The following is a 27901-nucleotide window of genomic DNA, read 5'->3' on the forward strand; positions in this document are numbered from 1 at the left end:
CAGCGTCTGCTGACAGCTATTCTGTGCCAGGTACTGTCAAGCACTTTATATACATTATCTCATTCAATCCTCCTTGCAATACTATGAGTTAGGTACTATCATTATTTCCATTTTTCAGACGTGGAAACTGAGGCCTAGAAGGTTAAGGGATTTACCTAAGGTCATGCGGCTGGGATTTGAATCCAGCTGATCTTGGAAGGTATATTATACTGCATAATAGCAATGGTAGGTAAAATGTATTGTAGAAGCCACATAGAAAATGCATTTAGAAGTAATGGATAGGGCTTCCCTGGTGGCGCAGTGGTTGAGAGTCCGCCTGCTGATGCAGGGGACACGGGTTCGTGCCCCGGTTCGGGAAGATCCCACATGCCGCGGAGCGGCTGGGCCCGTGAGCCATGGCCGCTGAGCCTGCGCGTCTGGAGCCTGTGCTCCGCAGCGGGAGAGGCCACAAGAGTGAGAGGCCCCGCGTACCGCGAAAAAAAAAGAAGTAATGGATATTGACCATCTTTACTACTGTCTGAGAGTCAGATGTAGACTTTATGTTTCTCAAGGAGCAAGTGCAGAGAAAGCTCCTCTTTGGGATTGCCCCCTCACCACACCCTGTTCTCTTTCAGTTCCTTGTGGTTGCTGCTTCACTGTGGATGCAAAGACCAGGGATACCTACTCTGGGGAAGCAGTTCCTTATGCTCAATACTGTCTCTTTGATCACAAATTCGGATTGATTGCTATCTGTTTTTGTTTTAGGCCCCCTTTTAAGATGAAGATAAATTAATAGTCTGAAGTGAAGAGAAGCAGAATCATATCCATTTGAGACTGTTACAAGATATTTTAATAATCAAGGAAACTAAAGTTTCTGCACATACCAAGTGTTTTCCAACGGAGGAGATGCTTATGTCTCCTCCACCCAGATCTAGCTCCCCTTCCATGTAAATCCTCCTCTCACTCAACCCCTTATCTAACACCTTGAAGAGGAGGTAAGACCAAATTATTCGACATTGTCTCTTTGATTTACCTTGACAACCACTGTGAAAACAAACCCAACAGACAAAGTGATGGAGATGTTTTACAAAATAAACATTAAATAGAGATTGATCTTCAAAGCATTTAAGATTTCTGTGTGTCTGTCTGTCTGTCTGTCTTCCCCATTGGCACCCTGTAACATTGATTTATGTAATTGTTCTTTACAGTTGAAATCTAATGCTAATATTACTCATCAGAACTGAATTATTTTTAAAAATTGTTTTACAGGGTCGTCATGTCAAAACGGGCCAACTTGCAGCCATCAAGGTTATGGATGTCACAGGGGTAATGTATCATTATCTTGCCGTCTCAAACTTATATATTTGTAATAGAGAAGTTAGTGGTAGAGAAAAATCATTTTTTTGGAAATAGAATCTTTTTAGACATCCAAGACCTTTCCCCACTTGTGCTTAACATAAACATTAAGAGTATTCAGCAGCTGACCGAGATGACCGGGGGTGAGTCACTCTAGTTAAATTAGATACCTACACACTGCCTCAGGTAGTCAGAGAGAAGAACATGTGTGCCAATACTTTACATAAACACAGCCAAGGACATTTGCAGGTGAAGACAGAACAAGGATTTGAAGGTATTAAGAGAATAATACTGAGATTACACAGAAGAGGTGGGTCTTAACAGTTTTCCCCAAAGTCCACCTAACGCTGGAGTAGACAAGAGTTTGGATAACTCTAGAATCCTAGTAGGATGTGTAACATGGATATTTTCCTCCCCAAAATGTTATAGACCAAATGATCACAATAACTACAAATACTTATTATTATAGAGCAACACTGAAACAAAATTTCTGGCCTGGATGATCAAAAGCAATCTAAGGAATAGACTTTATTTTAAATACAATCTTATGCTTTCAATCCTTTTTGCTAGGTCTATTTAAAATATTTTGATGCCTTTTCTAGAGTACAGAGCAAAAATCAGACTTGAAAGGACTTATTGGAAATCAAAAGCATGTTAATGATTTTCTATTGTCCCCAGGGATTTTTCTAAGATGTGTCAGCTGTACACAAAAGCTAAAAGACCAAAGTCTTCCGTTTGGCCCAGAAGTGGATTATTTAATGTAAAGAGATATAGAATGAATGGGTCACACAAAGGTATCAAGAACCAGTATACAAATAAGAAAAACACACAGTATGTCCGTAGGTCAGACTTCGGTCCGTACCTCCTCTGGTCCGGTTTGCTACCTTTGATAAGTATACATTATATGCTACACTATTAACCACGATACTAATCTCACTAATTTTCATTTATACCACACATTGTACTGTCTTCCTTTCCTTACTTATCTGAATTCCTTTTTAAGTTCTATGCATTTTAAAAATTATATGCATTTTTAACAAGAAAAAATTTTGTTCCCATATGTTTAGAAGAACTTAGATAAAGTAATCCTTCCTTTTATTTGTCCTAAATGCATTATTCAAATTTCAGAGCTTGCAAACCAGTTCAAATATTTCATCCCAATTAGTTTATTAATTTACCTGGCCTTTGAGTAAGAAAATACGTGTAGATTATATTAATAAGTTTTACGTTCTGCCACTTGCAAGAGAAAACTCAAAATAACAGAGGCTTAAGTATGATGGAAGTGTTAGGCTCTCTCATGTTAAAGGAGTCTAGGGGCGACAGTCCAGGGATGTGTAACAGCAATGTGGTAGAGTAGGCGGGTGTTTTTATCTTCTGCTCCATCGTTCTGACACATGGCTTCCACACTTAAGGTCAGTTCTGTGATTTAAGGTAACTGTTGGATTTCCATTGATCACATTCTTTGGCAGGCAAAAAAAAGGCAGTGCGGGGAGTGGGGGGGAGGGGCTGGGAGCAGAGGGTACAGAAGACAGCCCCTTCCAGTGAAATTTTTTCTACTCTCATACGTTTCTATTTACTTCTGCAGTCGTTGGCTACCTAGCTGCAAGGAAGCTGGGAAATGTGGTCTTTCATTCTACCAACCTGTCCAGTTAATTTGGGTTCTGTTATTAGTCAGGAATGAAGAGGGGATGGATACTTGTATTGTTAATTAGCAGGGTCTGACACAAAAATCAAGATCAGATACTATCAGTCTCTACATAGAAACCCATTAGAAATGTGTAAATCTTTTACAAAGCTCCCAGCACAAAACAAATCAGAATTTATTTTGCAATTCTGCTAAAGTCATACTACTGTATTTTCCTTGAATTGAATAGGATCTCCACATAATGTGATGCACTTGGCAGTTGAACAACTAATGGATGTGGATGGAGCCCAAGACATTAATTCTGTAAAGTTCTGTTGTGTGGGTCTGCAGACTACAGTTGAGTTCCATTGACGTCATTAATCTCAGTGTACAAAGCTGTATATTGATGCACAAAGTATGACTTGAGAGCATTGAGTATCACTTTTTCTGGTTCTGTTTGTGAGATTTTAAATTGTTCAAAGAATCATTTACTATTTCTAGACCAACTTGCTTGGAATCAAAAAAGTTACACAGCGATGTATCCCAGAGTATGTATTTTCAGCTTAAGCAGTGTCAGTCAGCCGCTCTAAACTGGGTTTCACAAGGCAACTGAGACCTACAGAAAATGATTTAGAGTCTATTTTCTCAATTCTCCCCAGCATGGTACAGAGCTAGCACCATTTTCAATGCATAGGAGAGTCAATCCATTGCTTACAATGGATGCTTTATAGTATTTAGGCTTAATTCTCTCGGGGGAACCTCTGTTGAAAGGGCTGGATAGTTCCTTGATTTAGGCACATCATTGACCATTATGTAACCACTGACCCCTAACAAAGGCAAACATGGATACACATCAGGAAATGGTTTTCTTATTTCCCATGGTGTATGATCCAGCATCAAATGACTTTTGTATCACCCCCTGACACATCACAGTCAACATAAAATTTCCTTTGTGAAACTCATGTGGTGTCCTTAGAAAACAATCTATTTCATTTTGTCATGTTGTCTTTTGTGTATTATGGAACGCTGCAAAAGCTTCTTACCAATTATTATAATTGTGCTCATTATAGCTGCTCTGAGATGAATTCTCAAAGGTCATCTTTGTGAATTGTTTGCAGTGATCTACTGTGAAGTTACTACAGTTTATCGTAATGAATTTGATAAAACTATAAGCTTGAAATCAATTTTTAAATTACTGTTTTCTTTCTATACCATTTCCTTTTTTAAGAGAAAATAACCATAGAGAAAACTGGATATAATGCTTATGTTCTTCTGTTTCACAGCTGAGACACTTCCAAATTTGCTAATATTTGCTTCAGAATTAGGGCTTAAACTCAGACTCAGTCTTTGAAGTTGTTTTAGTTTCTGAAATAATTATGAGAATTTCTGCATTTTGTCGCTTTCTGGGGATTTCTTCCCAGCTGGATTTGCGTACTTTAATCATCTAAACAAAATTGGGCCCTCTCAGGTAGTGTTCCTCAAGGTGGACAGCCAGCATTTACGGACTGTCTGCACCCCTGGGGTGTTCACCAGAAAGGCAGATTCCTGGGCTTGCTGCAGAATTTCTGGGTAGAAGAACCTGCCTTTTCTCCAAGCTCCTCAAGGAGCTTCATGCACACCAAAGTCAGAGGAACACTTTTCTAGGGACTTGTATTTACTGCTTTCTGGCTACCAAGTATGAAGAGACCATGATTCTTTGATAATCCTGCAAATAATACCCATCTTCATTTGAACCAAAATTCCTGATGTAAACTAGTCCCTTTATTACAATGATACCTTGAAGTCCATGTAGGACTTAGTAAGATAATAACTTACTGTCATAGGCTTTCATCTTTACAATGACTGGTTGTGATCATTACTCAGGACACTTTGGGTTGTAGTACCAAAGCCCCACTCAGACTAGATGAAGCTGAAAACAGAATTTACTGTCTTGTGTATATTTTTTAAAAAAAGAAAAAAAGCAGAAAAGGCTCAGCGAGATCTAGGAAGTCACATGACTGATCAGGAATTTTGTGTCTCTTCATCTCTGGGCTCTGCTTTCTTTCTACCAGCAGCTCCAGGCTCCTGTTCTAATTACTTCATTACCCTTAGTCCCTGCAAGAGTGCCAGTGTGAACTTCAGTGGCCCAGCTTGGGTCACCTCACTATCCGACAACCAAACCCTGTTTCTCTCCAGCCACGTCTGGGTTGGGTGCCTGACCCTGGAACCTACCACAGGGACAGAGAGCTGGAAAGGATTCCTCAAATAAAAAACTAAGAACTGTTAAAGGAAAGGGTAGGATAGATGCTGGGCAGGGAAAAACAAGAGAATTCAGTGTATTACTGTAAGATCAAATCATTTTAGTAGATGTATTTAAAACTGACTTAGTCCTTAAGTAAAGTGCCTCTGTAGTTACATTTTTTTATATTTCAGCCTGAAATAATAATAATGGTAGCTAACATTGATGGAGTGATTATTGTGTGCCAGAACTCTTTACAATACTTTCTGTGTATTGATTCACTGAATGCCCTTAACAACCACCAGACTCCATTATTAGTTCCATTATAGAGATGAGAAAACCAGGCATACTAAGTATCATGCTCAATGTAACATGTAAATGGTGGAGCGAATATTTCAACCTGAGTATTTTAACTCTACTTTTTAAGTCCACCCTGTTTCTCACACTGCCATAGGTCTTCATTTAACATAGAAGGACATTTAGTGTTTAATTTAATATTTATTTGATAAACATTTACTAAACACCTACTTTATGACCGACACTTGAAATTCAAAAATGACGAAGTGGTTCTTTGCCTGAAGGGGAGCTGACAATAATACAACCTTGCTCTAAATATTTGTAAGTAAAGCTAATCCATTTTATAATAAAGTTGTACAAGTCATAAATAATGTTACATATAAAGTTTGATGTGACCGTGAGGGGTAGTAATTAAGCCCAGGAGGAAAATCAGATGAGAACGTTCCTGGCCAAGAAAACCGTCTGTGCCAAGGCATGGAGGCTGAGAGAGGTGGAACATGCTCTGGAAACTATCACGTAGTTTAGTTTTAGTGTAAAAAATGTGCTGAGGAGAGAGTGATACAAGGGGAATCTGGACAAGTTAGGGTCAGGTCATGAGGGAATTGAATGCTGTGGCAAGGACATTACAAGGTTTTCAAACTTTTTAATTTTCCCAATAGAACCCTGAGAGCAAAGAGTCTTAAGCAAAAACCCCTTAGATAGAAAAGATAAGGCGGGTTGTTTTTACAAGGGGCGGGAGGCTGTCCTGGCCCCGTCCTCACACCACCGCTAGAGCCAGTGTGGAAGCCGGAAGTTAAGTAGCAAAGTAACAGGTTGGGATTTGCCTACTAGAAGGATCCGTCTTAAGCCCTGCTTGATTGAGTTTCTATTTCTGTCTCACTTACTGAATTCCTATAGGTGAAACTTTCAGCCAGTCTCCATCCCTCTTGGACGAGTAAGGAAGCAGCCTTCTCCCAGTAGTTTCTGGTAGAGTGCTTTGCCCAGAGTTAACGCACTCATTGAATGTTTGCTGAAATTGGACCAAAGGAAAAAAAAAATCTTTTCATCTTCGGTTACTGGGAGAAATCAGGGGACATGCTGCTCCATGCACATTTGATGCCTCCTTCCCCAAGGGAGGGCAATTCAGTGGAATGATTGGTAGCATAGAAGGTAATATTAGTAACAGTAATAACAACAACAACAACGGTCAGAGTCAAAAATAAAGATGGCTATCATTGATTGCTTATATGTGCCAAGCATTGTTCTTAGTACTTAATACAATATACACTAACTCATTTAATCCTTGAAACAATTCCCATTAGAGGAGCGGTGCTAATAATATCCATTTTACAAATGAGGAATTAATTGAAAGCAAAAAATCCTGAATAACTTGCCCGAGCACCACAGACGGTAAATGGCAGAGTTGGAATTCGAATCCAGCCAGTCAGGGTGTGCCCACCTTCCCCACGGCCCTGTTATAAGAATGAGAGACGGGAGTTGGGAGTTGGGGGGCATCACCAGAGCATGGCCATCAGATTCAGATACAGCTGGGTTCACTCCTCCCCTTACTGCCCTTGGGCAAATTTTTTAACTTTTCTGAATCTCATTTTTCTTATCTGTTAGATGGGAATACAAACATTGCAAACTTGTTTTGAGGCTAAAATTATATAATGTCTAGTGCTTGGTACATAACAGTTCCTCACTAAATATTAGTCCTGGTAAGAGACAGTGAATGCCTGCATGGGGCAGGCAATAGGAATGAGGAGAGGATGTTATAATGTGCATTGGACTTCTGTAGCTGGGGATGGTAGCCTGTGCTATGAACCACATGCCGTACATGCCATATGTGGGTTAGTTCATTGTCAATATATGTAAATAGTTTGACTCAGCCCTGTCTTCACTACCTCAGTTACGATGTTATTAGTCTTACCCTGAACAACAGGTAACTGTCAAAATGACTTAGTGTAGAGCAAGATCCAGGGGAGAAAGTGGGGCTGGATTCCAGAAGCTGAAGACTGAAATCACAATAATTCATTTATTCATTCACTTAAGAATGAATGAATGTACTGTGCTCTGGGGTGATAGCGGTGAATAAGACAGACACAGGCGCTATCTTCTGGAATCTTACATTCCAGTGTCAGTGAAAGACGTTTAACAAACAGTTGAACAGTTATTTGACATTCTGATTAACTTTCAAGGACTGTACAGAGAGCATTAAGGGAGAATTTAAGAAGGAAACTGACCTATCTAGGTGGCCAGTACGTTCGTTTCCTGGCTAAGTAACAACTACATGAGATCAGAGGATGGGTAGATACTGGTAAGGTTGGTAGGGCCCGAGAGGGGCGTTCCCAGCTGTGGAAGCTTGACTCTCAGCAAAGCCTGGGAAACCCCACCCCAGGCTCTTCCACTGCAGAGACCCTTCTAGACACCTCGTTGGGACTTTTCAAGTAGATAAAGTTAGCAGAAGGACCGATCAGATAAAGCACGTGATGAGAACTTTTTTTTTTTTTTTTTTTTGTGATACGGTGGCCTCTCACTGTTGTGGCCTCTCCCGTTGCGGAGCACAGGCTCCGGACGCGCAGGCTCAGCGGCCACGGCTCACGGGCCCAGCCACTCCGCGGCATGTGGGATCTTCCCGGACCGGGGCACGAACCCGCGTCCCCTGCATCGGCAGGTGAACTCTCAACCACTGCGCCACCAGGGAAGCCCTGAGAACTTTTAACAGAGAAAAGATAAACAGATTTTTTTTTTTGTCTCCATAATACCCTCCACCTTTGGGGCTATTTCCAGTGTCTCAATTCTGTGTGTTGTACAGCACGTAGAACTTGGAAAGCTTCTAAGTTCTAAAAATGGACAAGCTGAGCTGCTTACTCCGTGCACACTTCAGCATTTCTCCTTACGTACTGATTACACCCCTTTTGGTGGCTTATGCGTGTCTGGGTCTCTGCACGTGTGCGTGCGTGATGAATGGGTGGCCTTGTAGTATGTGTATGCATGCATGCTCCAGAGATTGCGTAAGAGCAAAAAATGGACCTGGGGACTCCTGTCTATACCCCACAGTAATGAAGGTGAACATTTAGGTGCACTAGTTGTTAGAAGTGCTTTTCCTTTGTGATGGTTTGTTTTTAGTAGTGCCTTTCATTTGTGTACCTCAAAGTATTTGATCAAAACTACAATTTGTTCTTTTATCCCCCTAGTGGAATTGAGATGCATGAAGGTAAGGAGATTGGCCCACAGAGGTTGGGGTGCCTGGAATCATTAAGCAGGCCATTCAAATCCAGATTTGTTACCAAGTTCCTCAATCATGGACAGTGGGGGTCTCCTTTCGTAGATCTGTGCTCTCCTTTGCATGCCAGCACATCTTTCCCATCTCACATTTAGGTCCTTCTTTTGACTTTACTTGGTTCCCTCTTGTTGAGTTCTTTTGAGGCTTGACCTCCTCATCAACACATTGGCTTTCTGAATGATGGGAAGCTCACCTTTAGTTTTCCTTTTATGAAGAGTCCTCTCTTTCTCGTTTAAAGCCTGCTGACTTTAATGAGCCCAGACCAGGAACTGTGCATTATCCATCTTGGTACCTCCTGCAGAGCCTGCTGACCTAGGATCTGGCACATAGTAGATGCTATACAAAATGATATTATGTTTGTAAAAACAAGAGACCAGAGAAAATATAAAGACTAGAAAGCCAAATGAAGAAAAAACAGATCCAAATTACAAGGCACAGGGAATTTGATAGTTATTTTTTTCCGGTAACCAAAGAAAAAAGGGAAGACATTATCATTTACACTGTTAATAGCATCAGAAAAGAAGACCCATTCCAATTCCTGTGGGCTGTTACCTGAATTGTAGGTGGAGGATTCTTGAGGATATAAGCCATCTCATTTATTTATTTATTTTAATTTTATTGAAGTACAGTTGATTTACAATATTGTGTTAATTTCTGCCATTCTGGAAAGTGATTCAGATATATATATATATATATATATATACACACACACACACATACATATATATATATATACACACACATATTATATATTTTTTCATGTTCTTTTCCATTTTGGTTTATCACAGGATATTGAATACAGTTCCTTGTGCAAGTAGGACAAGTAGGACCTTGTTGTTTATCCATCCTCTATATAATAGTTTGCATCTGCTAATTCCAGACTCCCCAAACTCCCAACCCTCCCCCCCACTGACCCTAGCAACCACAGGTCTGTTCTCTATGTCTGTGATTGTTTCTCTTTCTTAGATAGGTTCATTTGTATCATATTTTAGATTCCACATATAAGCAATATTTGTCTTTCTCTTTCTGACTTCACTTAGTATGATAATCTCTAGGTCCGTCCATGTTGCTGCAAAAGCTATCTCATTTATCATAGATTTTAAATGAATGACAACATTCCTAGGGCTAAAACCTATTTTTAAAATTCATAGTCCTCTTGGGAGTCATACATCAATGCAGGCTTGGGTGTGAGAAGGATGCATGTCACCCTCGTGTTGTCTGCTTCTCTAAGGGATACTACTTCCTACTAAAGAGAGAGCAGGTTAGCCTAGTGGTAAAGAAGAGCACAGCAAACTGTCACTCATCTGGGTTTACCCTAGTTTTGACACTTCCTGTCTCTCTTACCCTGGGCATGTTGCTTAACCTCCCCTTATTCCACATGTATAAATATGGATAATATTACTTCTCTCATACATTTAGTGGGAGAAGGAAATATAGTTATTTATAAAGCATTTGAGGGACTTCCCTGGTGGCGCAGTGGTTAAGAATTCTCCTGCCAATGCAGGGGACTTGGGTTCCATCCCTGGTCCGGGAAGATCCCACATGCTGCGGAGCAACTAAGCCTGTACTCCACAGTTACTGAGCCTGCACCGCTAGAGCCCTCAAGGCACAGCTACTAAGCCTGCACACCACAGCTACTGAAGCCCGCGCGCCTAGAGCCCGAACTTTGCAACAAAGAGTAGCCCCCGCTCGCTGCAACTAGAGAAAAGCCGGCCGGCATCAATGAAGACCCAACACAGCCATAAATAAATAAATAAATAAATAAATAAATAAATAAATAAATAAATAATAAAATAAAGCATTTGAGAGCAATATGTAGAACACAGTGTTTAGTGCACATTGTTACTATTACGACATCTCTTGTAGACATTTTTCATTTTCTCTCCATGGCACCAAAGATTCCCATAGGAGACAATATGCCCTACCCTGTCCAGCTACAGGGCCTTGGTAATCATTGTTTCTCTGCCAGGAAACCAGTCCCTCCTCAGTCACATCACATTATACTTTTTCTTTCCGCTAACTGGGCAACCTCCCGCATGGCTTTTAAAATTCAGCTCACACTTGGATTTATCAGCTCTCTCCCCTCATGCCCCTAATTACATCAGCTACCCATACCTCTCAAGTTAGTAATTTTGCATGTATCTGTATCATTCTTTGATTTCCATTTGTGTTCCCCACAAGACTATAGTAAGTTTCATTGTGGAAGAGCTTGAATGTTTTATGTCCCATTGTTGTATTACACTCGGCCCGGCGTATTCGCAGTGTTAGTTGAATCTGAGGATGTGTAACCCATGGATATGGCAGGCCGACTGTGCCATGCTACTTTACATAAGGGACTTAAACATCTGTGGATTTTGGTATCCATGGAGGATCCTGGAACCAATCCCTTATGGATACTGAGGGACAGCTGTATATTATTATTATTATTATTATTATTATATAGCATTGTGCCTGGGATAGAGTAGCAGATAAATATTTGTTGAATGAATCCATTTAGTTTAGGGTTAACATATACAACAAATCCAAGTGCTGCTTGCAGTATGCTGTGGCAAAGACCCAAGTTCTGTCAGTGCTGCAATGAAGAAATACGGGCTTGGGCAACTCGTTGAATCATGCTAGACCTGTTTCCTTAGATCTGTAAATATATAGTTTGCAGGTGCTTACCCACCTTGAGATAATTTTAGAGGATCCATACATGCTTAAGTCTCATTTAATGTTTCATATATTTTAATATTTAATAAACTGATTTTTTTAAAAATACCCTCAAACTCAATGTTATATACCAACTTTGAACACACTAGAAAATTGCAACTTCTCAAGGGGGAGTGAGGGTGGGGGAGGGATGGATTGGGAGTTTGGGATTAGCAGATGCAAACTATTTTATATAGGAAGGATAAACAACAAGGTCCTACTGTATAGCACAGGGAACTCTATTCAATATCCAGTGACAAACCATAATGGAAAAGAATATGAAAAAAATATGTACATATATGTATAACTGAATCACTTTGCTGTACAGCAGAAATTAACACATTACAGTCAACTGTACTTCAATAAAATAAATTAAAGCTGTGACAAAGTGAGAGAGAGGCATGGACATATATACACTACCAAACGTAAGGTAGATAGCTAGTGGGAAGCAGCCACATAGCACAGGGAGATCAGCTCGGTGCTTTGTGGCCGCCTGGAGGGGTGGGATAGGGAGGGTGGGAGGGAGGGAGATGCAAGAGATATGGGAACATATGTATATATATAACTGATTCATTTTGTTGTAAAGCAGAAACTAACACACCATTGTAAAGCAATTATACTCCAATAAAGATGTTAAAAAAATAAATAAATTAAAAATAAACAGCAACTTTTCAATTTGTAATCTGGGTTACTCCATTCGTGTGCAGAATGTCGTTCAGTATGAATTTTCCACTGAAATTTTAAGCATGCTTTTTAAGAGTAATTGTTACCACTTACAATTACCTATCTGAGGAAATGTAGATTTCCTCTATCCTTTGGAACCAAAACAAAACAGAAAATTCATAAGATATTGAAGCTGATATGTGACTTTTTCTTTCAAAAATTCTAAATTTGTCTTCACTAAAATAGCCCCTTTGTTGTCATTGATTAACTTTATATCTAAATATTACATAGTTTAATTTTTTTAAGAGTTTAGTCATCCTTTGTTTCCTTATTTTTTTTGCGGTACGCGGGCCTCTCACTCTTGTGGCCTCTCCCTTTGCGGAGCACGGGCTCCGGACACACAGGCTCAGCGGCCGTGGCTCACGGGCCCAGCCGCTCCGCGGCATGTGGGATCTTCCCAGACCGGGTCGCGAACCCGCATCCCCTGCATCGGCGGGCGGACTCCCAACCACTGCACCACCAGGGCAGCCCTGTTTCTTTTTTTTAAACTATTTATTTTATATTGGAGTATAGTTGATAAACAATGTTGTGTTAGTTTTGAGTGTACAGCAAAGTGATACAGTTATAAATATACAAGTGTCTATTCTTTTTTCAAATTCTTTTCCCATTTAGGTTGTTACATAATATTGAGTAGAGTTCCCTGTGCCCTACAGTAGGTCCTTGTTGGTTATCCATTTTAAATATAGCTGTGTGTACTACATATAATAGTTTAATTTATAAAAATAAATGTTTACTGATTTTAAAAGTCTGGTTTTTATTGAGGCTGTATATTGGCATCCTGAATAAAATTTCTGTTGGAGAAAGGGATTTTAGTGCTATAAATTATTAAGTTTCTTTTTTAAATCACATTTTAGAAGATGTTAGTAATCCCTACAAATTCTAATCGTCTATGATTCTTTAACAATAACTCGTCTTCAATTTTTTATCACATTCAGTCAGCGACGAAGGTGAAAATGGTAGACATGTTAACACAAAAACCTGCCTAATGCCAGCAACCACTGTGGAGAGAAGGACAGGTGAGCAGGAACAGAAGTGGTTCTAGCCAGTGTCCGAACCTCAGGGTGTAGTCGCATTTATGAGTCTCTACACCTCATACTTCCTTGAGAGTTCAAACTGACCAGTCCCTTGGATTGTTGTAAGAATTACAGAGGTTTATTCCTCTTCCATGGGTTGAGAGCTGAACGTTGGGCAAAACCCTTTGTTATAGAGCACAGTAATATGAAGTGTCTCGTTAATGCCGTTTTTAAATCCTACTATATTGTAGGTGCTTAAAGTATATTCCCCTGTGTAATAAACATGCAACTTAAAATCCCTCCTTTATCCCCTGGAATCATTCATAAGCAAATATTAGTGTGTGCTAACAAGCTCCTTTAATTGGAGGACCAAAGGCAGGTTTCTCTTCAGCCCTGGCTTAAGGTGCTCCTAAACTCTTCTTTCATGATTTAGAAGCTTTGGTTTTATCACCGTAGGTAATTGCCTTTCTTCTGTCTAGGAGTTTTCAGTTTAGAATTAAGAGGACTGACTTTGAAGTCAGACGAATCTTGGCTTTGGATCTTAGCTGTAACATTTAAAATAGGAATAAACTCTCTGAAACTCATTTTCCTTATTTGTTCAATGGGATCATTAAAAACATGTACTTCATAGAGCCGTTTTGAATATTAAATGAGATGATACACATACGACCTCTGGGACAAAACATAAGGTTGGCTTTGGCTATATTTTATGACCACGGTTGTGATCATCATATAGTCATCAGAGGTGGCCGGTGGCTTGAAAGCATTGTCTGGGATCATCCGTTTCCTTGCATTTGAAAAGCACTGTCTCTTCACCTGTTTTATCATCTTCCAGGAGGCTGGTTCTCGTTTTTCACATAAAAGTGTTCTCTACAAGCAGTAAGAGAAGTCCATCCCTACACACAAATACTTTTCAAGTCTCTGCTGCGTCGCATTTCCTAATGTCCCGTTGGCCAAAGCAGATCACATGGCCAAGCCCAGAGACAAGCAGAGGAAATGAACTCCACCTCTTCAGGTTGGAGGCTGCCACATATCGGGCCGTTTTTCCTTTTAGTCTACCACAAATAGTAAGCAATAAATAGATTCTCGTCATCTTGAGAAAAGACAGTCTTCTTTATGTTGATAATAAAGCTGTGCTTACATAAGCACTTAATCATTTCTAAGCCTTAGGAGGTGACTTTGATAGGTATCCATTTTCCCACTTACAGGTGAAAATAACTGGCATTCGGAGAGTTTAAATGGCCGTGCCTGACTTTACATAATAAGTCAGCTTGGACAAGATTTTGAAGTCTTCTGATTGAGATCATGGTTCTTCCTAGAGTATTGGACTTAGCTTACTAAAATTACTCCCTTTTAACATTTGTGACAATTTGGTACCATGACTTTGTTTTTCACTATGACCCAGTGGTCATTAGTTTCCCAGTGAGCTTGATCCCTGTGCTCAATTCCCAAGATATAAGAATAATTCATTTACAAAACAGAAGATAAGCTTCTTATAACTTTGTAATCTAATTCTAGCCTCAGTTGTTGTTTTGTCCTTTTGAAAGCATCGTAACCCATCTCCTTCAATGAGCCGTATTGTAAGAGGTTGGACTGCTTATGAAGGGGTTAAATGTGTTCTTATGGTCATAATAAGTGCCTCCCTTTCAGTTTCACTGAGTAACTTAAGGCCATCATTGCACTAGTCTTGAAATCTGGATAAACAGTAGCCCTGAAGGCCTGATAAATTTCACACTCACTTACAAGGCCATATAAGATCAAGAACAAGGTTATATATTAGAGCTACATAACCATGATCCACAGTGGTTCCATAACTGTTTGGAATTTAAACAATTTAAACCTAAAACTCAAGATACTTACATTCCTGCCCTCTCCTACCTTTGTTATTTATTTATTGGTTGAGAAGATTAATAATAATGTTTATTTTGTATTATATTTTATAACTTTCACATACTTCATTTAGTTTTCACAGAAGATTGGGACATATAATAATATTGATACTATTATAAAATCTGTATCTCCTTATAGATGAGAAAAATTAGCCTCCAAAAGGTAGGCTGCTTTCCTGAGATCATGCGGCCAGAAAGGAGTGGAGCTCAAGCTGAACATGCACCCCACCTGCCACCCCTCATTTTCCTGACTTAATGCATATGCTTTCTTCATTACCACGTTGCCTCAGTTTACCTTTGCAAAGCCATGGAGAACATGCTGACTTCATTCTGGTCTCCAGTACTGTTTATTTTGGATTTAATTATATCCTGAATCACACTGTTATTTAACTGTTTCATAAGTTCTTGTTTCCTTAATGATATGGTGAGCTTTTTTAGGCACTTTTTCCTCCTCTCTTTCTCCTGGCATCAGCCACCATCCCGTTGAGAACCTGAGGCAGGCAGCAAATACTTGTAGAACCAGCCCCGCTTCTCACTAAGAATGACCCAAGCTGGGTCTGTCCAGCGGCCGCTGGAAAATGACGGGTGTTTTACTGTCTCATGTGCTTGCCTCTTTAATCGAAAGCAGATGCCAGACTGCCCCAGAAACCCTCAGGTTTGTTTTCTCCCCTTTTATCTAGGCTTCCCTAAAGTACATCTGCTCACATCCTATATTCATCCACGATTATCAGGCCCTGCGTGGTGGGTTTAAAATAGCTAACATGCACAATCGTCAGACATTTGGAGGCCTGCTGCAGGACCCTGCAACAAGTTGAAGGACTGTGAAGGTCAGTCTCCTTAGGCTTGCAGTGAAGGCGTAGGCAGTTTCTGATAGCCGCAGGGAAGATTTCTTTGGTCAGCATGTGCCATCCCCTGCCCCCATCCCAGCCCCTCACCCCTCTCCTCCCCTCCTTTGTTAAGGCCACGTGCTTCTTCTTAGCTCAGCATCCCAAGCATACATTCTATTTTGAGACTACCTAGTCTTTGACTTAGTTAAGCCACGTCATATGTAACATACTGCGTTCTCCTAGGTTTGCAAACCTCCATTGCTTTTTACTAAAACTTATTTTTGTGTGGTCAGTAAATGTCAGCGTTTCACCACTCTCCTCCTCTTATTTTTACCAGTTCCTTTCAAGCTGTAAGGAACGCTGCTGTAAGTGGTTGGAACTTTATTAGGTATTCATTCTTTTATTCATATTTATTCACAGGCAGTTTGCTTGATGCTAGGATGTTATTTATAAAGAGCAAAAGCAGGCAGGATCCCTGTGTTGATAGTTTTTACGGATTGACAGGGAAGAGAGGCTTCAATCAAATGTTTAGATAGATAAGCGTGGATTGCTGTTCTGGTAGGTGCTGCAAAGGAAGAGACACGTGAAGATCCCTGGGGCTAGAACCACAGGCAGGCAGATCAGAGAACTTTGCTGGGGAAGGGATCCTGGAACTGAGATCTGAAGGCAGAAGAGAGCTTACAAGCCATGGAGAAGGGAGTCAAGTAAAAGGGCAATTATGACACAGTATGACCCATACCTCTGTTCTAGTACCAACAAATGTGTGTGCAGGTTTGGGGGTGGACAGGATATAGTGGGGAGACTTGACATTACCCGAGAGAATTAGGGAAAACATCCCTCAAGAGTGTCCATTAAACTCAGTCAGGAAGGATGAGTAGAAATTATGTGAAGAAGAGGAAGGGGAAAGAAGACACTCATGGGAGCCCACAGAAGGGCCCAGCAACGTAGAGACCAAGTAGCTGGAGGAGGTGAGGGTACAGACAGGGACACGCCATGAATGGTCTTTCAGGCAATGGCCGTGTAACATCTTACACGCAGAGATTCTTACTGCTGCATCTAAAACAGTTTTCCTGGGCTAGAAATTTTTTCCACCAACCTCAAGAATAAAATACTATGTAAAAGTCCAACTGATGTGTACATTTCAAAGTAAAATTATGAGAGACTTCCCTGGTGGTCCAGTGGTTAAGACTCCACACTCCCAGTGCAGGGCACCTGGGTTCAATCCCTAATCAGGGAACTAGATCCCGCGTGCTGCAACTAAGGCCCGGCGCAGCCAAATAAATAAATTAAAAAAATTATGGGAGGACACACACACTCTTCACCAGTGATATCAGGTTCTCTTTAAAAGGCCCAAGTTAGTGGACTCCAAATTGAAACTGGGAATGAGTGAAATCTGAATTAGGAAACTTACTCTGTAGGAGGGTTCTTTCTTTTCACATTCGTGGCACTACCACATGTCCCCTTTCTTTTCATGTGTACTTTCCTGAAGGTGAGATGGGTACTCCTGCTTTGTGAACATCCTCAGATGGAGGGAACTTACCCCTGCTCCCTTTCCCATCTGACTTTCATCATCTTCCATCAGGGACTTCAATAAAAGGAGACTTCAAAGAAAATGAACCTAACGAATTTTAAGTCGAAGAGGCTGTATTTTTTTTCTTTTCACTTTTCTTAATCTTCCCTATACCAGGTATGATCAGTGATAGGTACTTGATGGACATAGTACCCAGAGGCCTAGAGTGAGTTTTATCTTAATAGCTTGTCTACCTTAATCTCTTCCAGGTGAAAGGATGAGGAATTTTTTTTTTTTTCCTAGCAGGTTGCCTGCTATATTGGTTTGCTGTACAAACAGAAGACCCCCTTGGACTGCCAATGTGTTATCTTGTAAATTTTTTCTTTGTAGCCAAGGAAGAAAGTCAAGTTATATGGTAATTATGCTTGTTTGTCACCACAGAAGAAAAAACTTAAGAAAGAAATTATTGCATAGTTGATACAGATGGTGATGAAAAACAGAATCTTACTAAAGACACTGGATTTTCATGACAATATTTATTGTTCTAATATAGGATGAAGAGGAAGAAATCAAACAAGAAATTAACATGTTGAAGAAATATTCTCATCACCGGAATATTGCTACATACTATGGTGCTTTTATCAAAAAGAACCCACCAGGCATGGATGACCAACTTTGGGTATGTAGTGCTGCCCAAATTTGCTTTTCTTACATAGGAAACACCCAGGACCGAATATGCATTTCTCTATCCTCATTACTGAAATGCATTTCTCTATCCTCATTCCTAGGTTCAGTTGTTCTTTGAAATCCTTTACTCCATGATATCCATAAATTGTGTTTTCGACATTTTCTCCCATTTCCTTGAATAACTCTCTATCTCCTATCCCTTAACGTGGACCGTCCCTAAAGCTAGTTGTTAGGTTCTCTGGTTTTTTTCCCACTAATGACTACCTTTATTGAGTTTTTATTATACTTTAGGTACCATGCTGTTTGCTTTTAATGAATCTTATCATTTATTCCAGCTCTTTGAGGTAGACATTATTATTATCTTCATTTTTTTGTATGACAAAACTAAGGTTTACAGAGAAGTAAACTCATGTCCTGTATTTTGGCTTAAACATCTTTGCTTCAGGCAGTTTCGCCACAAAACTAATTGTCCATAGACAATTTTGCTGTAAAAGATGAAATAGTGAATATAAAATAAAGGACAAAAGGAAACATGAAAAACTAATAACAATTTTTAAAAGATTTTACTGTGAAAAATGAAAGTTCAAAAAATATTTGAGTACGTTTAAAAATGTGTGTAGATCTATGGTTATAGTTGTATTCAGGTATATTTTAGAGCAAGCTGGTATTGAATTCAGGTATATTTTAAAGACTTCTTTGATGTCCGTCATTAAAGATTCAGGATCTAATATTGAATGTAAGTTCTTTACAATATAAAAAATACAGAAAATGCAGTAATCAAAGTAAAAAATGCAAATAGCTAATTTAAGAAATATATGATGAGAAGGAATTCAGTAGCCTTTAGAGATGAAGAGCTTTTATAAATCAGTAAGAAAATATGTGAAATGATTAATAGAAAGATTGAGTTAAGACAAGGCAGCAATTAACAAAGTAATAAATATCAATTACCAATAAAGTGTAATCTTACTGACAATCTAAATGCAAAAGAAAACAAGAATTAGATACCACTTCTTACCCAGGAGATTGGCAAAGGTTTTTTTTTAATGATATACTCAGAATGGACATTCACGCCCCCTGCTTGAAAAGAATGTTGGTACAACTTTACGCAAGGACAGTTGGAACACACACACACACACACACACACACACACACACACAGAGATATATCTATATCTGTATCTATATCTATATTTAATCTCCCAAAGAAAATGCCTTACTTTTGACCCAGTAGTTTCACACACAGGAATGTATCCTAAATGAATATTTGGGTAACTACATAAAAATATATGTAGATGCTAACTAATAGGGAATCACTTAAGTAAATCCATTAAGGGACAATATTCAGCCAGTTAAAATGATGTAGATCTATGTTTACAAATGGATGAATGTGAACAATTATAGTAAGGGTTTTTAAGAGCTTTTTTAGAGGCTATGATTAGATATAGTACTTTTTTTTTGTCAAAAAAAGAAAGAAAAAGGAAAAAAATATATATATATACATATATTAACATGACGGGGATGTCTAGAATAATGTACGCCAATAATGTTGAAGATATTTGTTTCTGGGTAGTAATTTCAGTAATTTAACTTTGGAAACTTTTATTCATGTCCTTCTTAATTGCTTCTCATTGGGCTGTCTTTGCTCCTCATATAGACAGGCTCTGAGGACAAGGAATGTGTCTTTTGCATCTCAGTGTCTTCCTCAACACTAGGAAGGGGCTGGGCATGTGATGCTGACAAAATAGTTGTTTTATGAATGAAAGTGATATTATTGGTACAAACTTGGTTGCTATGATTATGATTATTACTACTGCAATTATTGGTTCAAACCAATAATTGCTACAGATACTCGTGAGAGTCAGTTTCCCCGTGGCCTGCATGTTCAGCAGGATACGATGAGATGGCACAAGTTTAAATATCTCTGTGTTCCCAGAGGACTTTTATACTGCCAGGAATCTAACATTTTAGCAATGACCCCTGCCTTACTCCAAGCTGCAGCAGATGACAAGGGGAGAATGATAGCTATTTTGATACTGTCTGCAGAAGCATTTTTTGGTTTGGTCAGAGCTATGGCTCCAGATTAAAAGAAAGCATTAATACAGCTTTGGAATCACCTCTGGCTTATCACTTGAGGTAGTACAACTATTTCCAGATGAGTCACACGTAACTATTAATATCATTCCTTTTGTGAGATGGGCCAGACAGGATAGTTTTCTTATTAGGCTGAACTATTAAAATTTGGGTATATATATTACAAATCATTGGCTGAGGAAGGAGAGGAGTGGTCAAGCAGGGCTTGACTTTTTTTCACCTTTTTCCTAATGCTGAGATTTTTTTAAGCTGGAAAGAAAATTAGTTGTCATTTATTTTACTGGATCCCAGTGAAGCTAATTGTCTTTCTCAGAGCCTCCGAGCTCATTAATGGATGGACACATGACAAGAATGCAGATTTCTTGAAATGTGACAGTTTAGCTTGGGCTGAAGTTCTGCAAAAGGCACTGGAAGTTTTGGGGTTTTTTAATTTTTTTTTTTTTTTAATGAGCAAAATCTGCAGTGCATTTTCAGACTGGCACTGGAAGAAAGAAGCAAGCCTGTTTGCATCTGCATGGCACAAACAGGAGGTTTTATGCTCTGGAAACAAGTCACTGCCCACCATTTTGTACCCTGGCCAGTTGCTCTTCCCATGGAGATGGCTGTGGTTGCTGGGAGCTAGGAGCCTGCATGAGTATGTGTTCATTTATTCATCCATTCATTCATTCATCCAACAAATACATATCAAGCACTTGCTAGGCGCAAGGCACTCTTACAGACACTTATGATATATCAATGAACAAAAGTGATAAAAGCCCCTACTTGCATGCAGCTTACATTCTTGCTACAGATCACAAACAATAAACATAATTAAGTCAGAAAGCTACTCAGCATGCTGGAAGAGGATAAATGCCTGGAAGAGCAGGCAAAGACTAATGAGGATTGCAGGTAGGTGCTGCAGTGGCCAGGGGAAGCCCCATTGTTGATGGAAGGGCATTCCAGGCCCGGTGTTTTCCAGGAATAACAATGAGGCCGGTGTGACTGGAAGATGTGGGAATGAGACCTGGGGCCAGATCAGGCAGGGCCTTACAGGACATTGGCAGGATGTCAGCTTTTACTCTGAGTGAGCTGGGGGCCACTGGAGGGTTTTGAAGATGAAGGGATGGAATCTGACCCATAGAATGAAGGGATCCCTCTGGTTGCTGGGTTGAGACTAGACCAGATGGGGACCAGAGGGGGAGCAGGAAGGCCAATGAGGAGACTGTTTCAGCAAGCTGATCCCCTTCCTGAAGTTCACAAAGGGGCGTCTACAAGTAGTGATGACTTCCAAACCTGCGCCATGGGGGGAGGAACTCTGCCTTCACATTCCATTTTCCCCACCTGCAATCAAATGCTGGTGGCAAAACGCAGCAATTATATGCCCCACATTCTGCTTGGTAGACAGAGAGCCTCCCTTTTGTCAGATTTGTGCCCATGCAGAGGACTCTTCTGACTGTCCCCACTAGAAATGGTCCATTAGCTTCTGTGTCACTGGGGATAAAAATACAAAGCTATGAAATGCCTCATGGGTACAAGAGCATCATTTCTTTTTCTAGTTGTTCTCCTTCTATTTGATGGCAAACTAAGGAGGAACTTAGAAAATTAAAGGCAGAACAGAAACATAATAGTTGGCAAATTAACACCAGATCACAATATTGATGGGAACTTGGTTATAGAATATATTAGTGTGTACTTGTTCCAAGGCCTCTGACTCACTGAATTTGGGCCACTCTGTGTTAATAACAATGGCAAGTAATATTTATCACCTACTTACCATGTGCCAAGTACTGTATTTGTTTGCATTGCCATATTATTCCGTTAGATCTTCACAATCCCTCTACAGATTAGATATTCTCATTATCCCCACTTTACAGATGAGGAAATTAGCCCCAGAGCAGTTAAGAAGTTTGCTTAAGGATTCACAACTAGTGAGTGATGGAGCCAGTGCCTTAGCTAACCCCAAGCTGCCTCATGCTAGACTCAAGCCCCTGAACCCTACATTCTTCTCCTTTTTGTTGTGAAAAATAATCCCAATAGTTGGCAAAATACTTTCAGAGGTTGGTGTTCCAAATAGGACTGAAGCTTTGCTCAAAATCTATTTTGAATTCACCGTTCATCTTCATTTGTCAGTTTCCCCAGCTTTCAAAGAGGACAGCAAGACCTGCTGGCTGCTAGGAAGACAGTATTTCTTAAGTCTAAGAGATATACTTTGAAAAGCACATTAAACCTTTTGGGAGTGTTTTAGCAAATGGTTGCAAAGGTCACAGATAGTTGACTCTTTGGGCTAATGGCATTCTGTTAGGATTACATTTATATAAAAATATTATTATGGATTGTATAGAGACAGAGCCTGTAGCAACCAAGCGCAGCACTCTCTAACATTTATTCCCAGTTTTCAGGTGACAGGAACTATTCCCCAGGTATTTCTTTTGCTGTGGCTGGAGGACAGAGGTTTGCACATAGGCCACCAACCAATATATGTGCTGTTTCAGGTGTCTGATTGAATTATAATCTGTGTGAATTCTATCAGTCTTGTCGTAGAGATAAACTGTTGTTTAGTGCCAGCTCTTTGTGGAAATACAACTACTTCTGATAATGGCCAAGTAATTCTCCCTTATCAACTGCTCAGGGCCTGATCCGGAAATCAAAAAAGGGAGCTCTTTCAATAAAGATTCCGATCTCTCCGAAACAAGGCGAACCCTGACACACAACATGGCCATCTCATTCTGCTGCATCTCAGCAAAGAGAGGCTCTCCACTTTGCTGCGTGCCATTCAGACACCGGGAGTGAGAAGCCCTGTCTATTAAGTGGGTTAATTTCCTAAAGTTAGAAAGCGAAATCACACGTTTTGCTACCTTTTTTTCATACCACCTCAACAATCATGGGTCTAGACTATCTTATAAAAGGAAAAACATTTCTGATTAGCTTCCAAAATGTAGGTTGGTCAAGTGACATAGCAGATTATTATACTGAGATGACTCAATAAGCCATTTATTAGACTGTATCCTTGAAGACTTGTAGAGCTAAGCATTAAGAAATTATGTTGTGTGCATTTAGGGGAAACACGCTAGCAGCTGCCTGAGACCTGGCCTGGAGTCCAGAGACCTGGAGTCTCACCTTGAGCAGAGGCAGCATCACTGTCATTGGTTTCTTTCTTATAAAAATGATAAATTTGGACGAGGTCTGAGTTTTCAAACTGGCAACCCGGAGACTAATTGCTGCTCAGGTAAATGGGTTTAGTTTGACCCACATAAGGTGGTGATGCTTTAATGATGCCAACGTTAGAAGAAAGTACAGCAGGGCTTCCCTGGTGGCGCAGTGGTTGAGAGTCTGCCTGCCGATGCAGGGGACACGGGTTCGTGCCCCGGTCCGGGAAGATCCCACATGCCGCGGAGCGGCTGGGCCCGTGAGCCATGGCCGCTGAGCCTGAGCGTCCGGAGCCTGTGCTTCACAACGGGAGAGGCCACAGCAGTGAGAGGTCCGCGTACAGCAAAAAAAAAAAAAAAAAAAAGTACAGCAGTTCCACACAAAAGTCTGGATTCCTTGAAAGGTTTTGAAAAATCAGGTGATCTGGAACTCTTGGGCCTGAAGTCCTGAATATCAGCAGCATGTTAGAGCGGTAGCTCGGCTGCCTAGAGGGCACGCGCCCACTCCAGTTGCACAAGAGGCCCGTCACTGCCTGCTGTCTTTCATGCACTGACATTGCTTGTCCACGCCCCATGTAAGATCATCTGGGAATGAGATACTGGGATGAACCAAGATGTCTTTCAATCACCAATGGGGGCTCCTTTCTAGAATTTGCAGTGATGTTGGCCACAGCCCCCGAAATCCAAGTTTCTTATAGCTTGGATTTACATTGCTGTAGCATCTTGGTTTGGCAAAAAGCCTGCCTCCTAACATTTTTGGTTGTCTTAAGATTGAAGTGTAAAGTGCTTGCAGATAGCACCATTAAAAACCCAACCACCTGTAGCTGAGTCTCCTGAACAGTTCATTGAAATTTACTCTTTTCTTAGTTCTATGCATCAGAAATGAGGCTTTCATAGGACAGAGGGGGTTAATTAGTGTTTTATAATTTTATTACTAAAGAAGTCTCCTCCTTCATATGTACAGCCTAGGTCACTTGTCTGGAGAAGTGATTGAATCTTACTATTTGTGAGTAGAAAATTGTAAAGGCTGAATTTGGTAAATATAGAAGCGTGCCTGAAATAGTAGGAGGAGGGATTGTAAACAGTCTCCCAGACTTGGAGCTGCCCCATTGCATGTGTAGCTGCCCCAAAGCTACACCTGATTTAATACTTTGCAACTGGGCTTGAGTTCAGCTTTAATGGAATCATTTTTATGAATTAATGGGCGATTAATTCTTGTCACAGGACAAGAATGTGAAAATGATTTCTTCTTTTATCCCAATGAATTTCATTTGAACTGTGCTTAAACTGCTTTTCACCTTAGCAAAAGGAAGACTTTATATATGCTTACAGTTACTCTGCTAATGGTCTATACAACCCTCTGGTTCCTAGTCTAGATTAATTTTGAGCCAAAGTCAATATTCCTGTTTGTGTTGCACTTCTCAAAATTCTCATCTACCAAGTTTCTTAGTCCTAAGTCCTCTAAAGCCAGTGTTGCTTTTACTTTTCATATTTTTAACTTTCCTGAAAACTTGCTCCCCTATCCCCACCCCAAATTCTTCTAAAACTAGCCTTTAAGGTTAGTTTCTATGATTGAGTCCATGACTCAAGTGGACATGTGGTGATTTATCCCTAATAGGAAATACCCTCCAGAAGATCTTGCATGCATACTGAGAAATTGGAGCACCAGGTACCAAATCCAAGATGCAGCTAACTTCTCTTTCTTTGAATGCTGTCATGCTGACTCTAAGATGGCTCTCTCCTTAGACATGGGCGACTACTGAGCATTTCTAGTTGTCCTTTGAGCAGGCTTCTTGCTAAAAATACCAGCTGGCTTAGGAGATTCAAACTGTGATTGTCATTCTCAACATATAAAGTTGTTCATATCCAGAAACTTTATTGACAAAACCTGAGACTTCACATCCTTGGGGCTCATCTTTTTATGTTTGGAAGACTTAGAATTTGTGGTTATAAGCATTCTGTTTTCAAGTCCAAGAATATAATTCAGAAGCCAAAGGAGTTTTTGTTTCCCAAAATACATGCTAGTTTAAAAATGAGTGCAAGGGACTTGCCTGGTGGCGCAGTGGTTAAGAATCAGCCTACCAATGCAGGGGACACGGGTTCGATCCCTGGTCTCGGAAGATCCCACATGCCGTGGAGCAACTAAGCCTGTGTGCAACAAATACTGAGCCTGTACTTTAGAGCCCACGAGCCGCAACTACTGAGCCCAAGTGCCACAACTACTGAAACCCGTGCACCGAGAGCCCGTGCTCTGCAACAAGAGAAGCCACTGCATTGAGAAGCCCGCACACGGCAAGGAAGAGTAGCCCCTGCTCACCGCAACTAGAGAAAGCCCGCGTGCAGCAACAAAGACCTAATGCAGCCAAAAATAAATAAATAAAAATAAACAAAAAAATAAAATTTAAAAAAATTAATAAAAATGAATGCAAAAGCCAGTATAGGTTGCTTTTCCAAATTTGAAATTCCCCACAGTTTTGCTTTACCTTTGCATCAGTTAACTGAAATGATAAATGTATACCCACCAATTTTTGTACTTCCATACACACATTTTGTATTGTGCAACTTAAACTACCTTTGGCAAATGAAGCAGCATTCTGTAACAGAGCACTGAGTTTGGGTTTTGTTAACACCTTCATAAATCATGCAGATGGGATCTTTGGCTATTCCCAGCTACACATGATAAAAATATCCTGTACCTTGCTGATGTTTCTGGACCTTCAAGGTCAACAGGCTGATCCTTTGCAGACTTGTGAATTCTTGGAAGTTTATCTTTCCTCTCCTTTTCTTAGATTGCCCCTGCAGTTGCTTGGTGCAGACTTCTTTCATCTTAGGTCGACCTTCATCCTCCCTCTCCCTCCTCTCCCTCACCCCTGCCTCCCACCCCTCCTTTTACTATAAAAGAGAAGGAATCTGTTAGTAGTCATTTTTCCTGTGGGTGACTGACTAGTGACATTTGGGGGGAATATGTTCTTGTCAAGATATTCTAGGCTAGTCCTGCAGTTTTAAAATACCTTAAAGCTTTCTTGCTTGTTATAGGAACTTAAAACCAATTAACTAGCACGTGAGTGAATACTATAGCGACCCCAGAAGTCATCCTAAGCCTCTTAGGCTGGCTCTGCGGATAAACCTTTTTAAATTCCTTCAGAGGTGACTCGCGTTGGAGAAAGCAAGTTAGAAGTGACCACATCTGCTGATTCCAAACCCATGCCCCTCCCGGTTAGGGGGTGACCTCAGGGAAGACTCACATAGTGCTTCTGGGACTCCTTCTGGAATCAGCTGAGGCCAAAGGCTCTTTTCTTTTTTTTTAATTTTAATTAATTTTTATTTGAGTATAGTTGCTTTACAATGTTGTGTTGGTTTCTCTTGTGCAGCAAAGTGAATCACGTATACATAAACATAGATCCCCTCTTTTTTTGGATTTCCTTCCCATGTAGGTCACCACAGAGCACTGAGTAGAGTTCCCTGTGCTATACAGTAGGTTCTCATTAGTTATCTCTTTTATACATAGTAGTGTATATATGTCAATCCCAATTTCCCAATCAAAGACCCTTTTCTTAAATACCGTCCTGAAAGAGGGGGAAAGCACAGGAGGGCATAATAAGTACCCCCTTACCCCACAACCTCTAAGAGAAAACATCCTTCTCATCAGACAAAAGTATGTGATAAACAACCATGCAAATTGTGAAATATGTTAGAAGCCTTTGTTTTTAAAAATTAACCATTTTAATTTAGATAGAAATAACTACCCACATTCAACAATCCAGGCAAGCTTTTCCCTAACAGTTGGGTTGCACTACACCCTGTGCTGCTTTTTAAATATTTCCACCTTGACAAGGTTCCAGGTCCAGCCCAGGCCCAGCCCCCATCGTGCCTGAGCGCAGTTCTGTCCTTACTTTAACTTAACCTTCATCCTTTCTTCCCAAGTGACATGCATGTGTATTTTCATTTTCTGACCCAGTTATGTACGTGATATTGAATGAGAATTTCAAATATAAGATTGTCTTTAAACCTCGTACACCCTCTTCCAACCCTCCAAATAAAAAGATCCAGCGTTTTAGGATGCAGTGCTGTGTCTTCTTGCTGTGTGATACAAGCTTGAAAAAAAGACATGTGTCCTTAGTACTCTTTCATTAACAGAAGTTTTAGAAACACATGTGCACCGTGCCCTTTATAGGTGCTCTTTCAGCCATTTCCTCACCATCCAAGTGAAGTGGACCTTGGGGAGCTATTAATGCTATCTTCCAAGCTGGAAACTTTTTTTTTAATAAATGCAAACATACCAAAGAATGGACAAGTAATAGAGTTTGAGATTTCTGGCTACCAGAAGCTTTCCATTCTGTAGAACACAGTGTTCACGTCACATATATAAGGCTGATGCTTTTATTTTGTTTTAATAGTGATGGTGGTGGGGTGCTGAGCCCAGCGGAGTTAGGGAACATGCCCAAGTTCATACAGTTAGTACTTGAGAAAGCATGATGCTTTCAACCCTGCCCTAGTTACTTAACGAGTATATATACCATGGATAAGGCTGCAGACCATAACTAACCTTCATTTCCAAATAAATAAAGAAAAGGGAATTCAGGAGAAGGAGAATTAATGAAACAATA

The 27901-nt window shown here is 40.2% G+C and overlaps 1 protein-coding gene across 6 annotated transcripts in view; it reads left to right on the forward strand.

Moving 5' to 3' along the window:
• Window positions 1-27901, forward strand: part of TNIK (TRAF2 and NCK interacting kinase) — a 410885-nt gene that overhangs the window by 242678 nt on the left and 140306 nt on the right. For all 6 annotated transcript variants that reach the window (XM_089910873.1, XM_089910872.1, XM_022572342.2 and 3 more), the window contains exons 3-4: window positions 1249-1305; window positions 17946-18071. In XM_089910873.1, coding sequence (XP_089766999.1) covers window positions 1249-1305; window positions 17946-18071 — 183 coding nt within the window. The remainder of the gene's footprint in view (window positions 1-1248; window positions 1306-17945; window positions 18072-27901) is intronic.

The sequence above is a fragment of the Delphinapterus leucas genome, chromosome 4 (assembly GCF_059928025.1).
Source record: "Delphinapterus leucas isolate spDelLeu-1000000601 "Yukka" chromosome 4, BTC_Dleu_Yukka2, whole genome shotgun sequence".
Taxonomy (NCBI): Eukaryota; Metazoa; Chordata; class Mammalia; order Artiodactyla; family Monodontidae; genus Delphinapterus; species Delphinapterus leucas.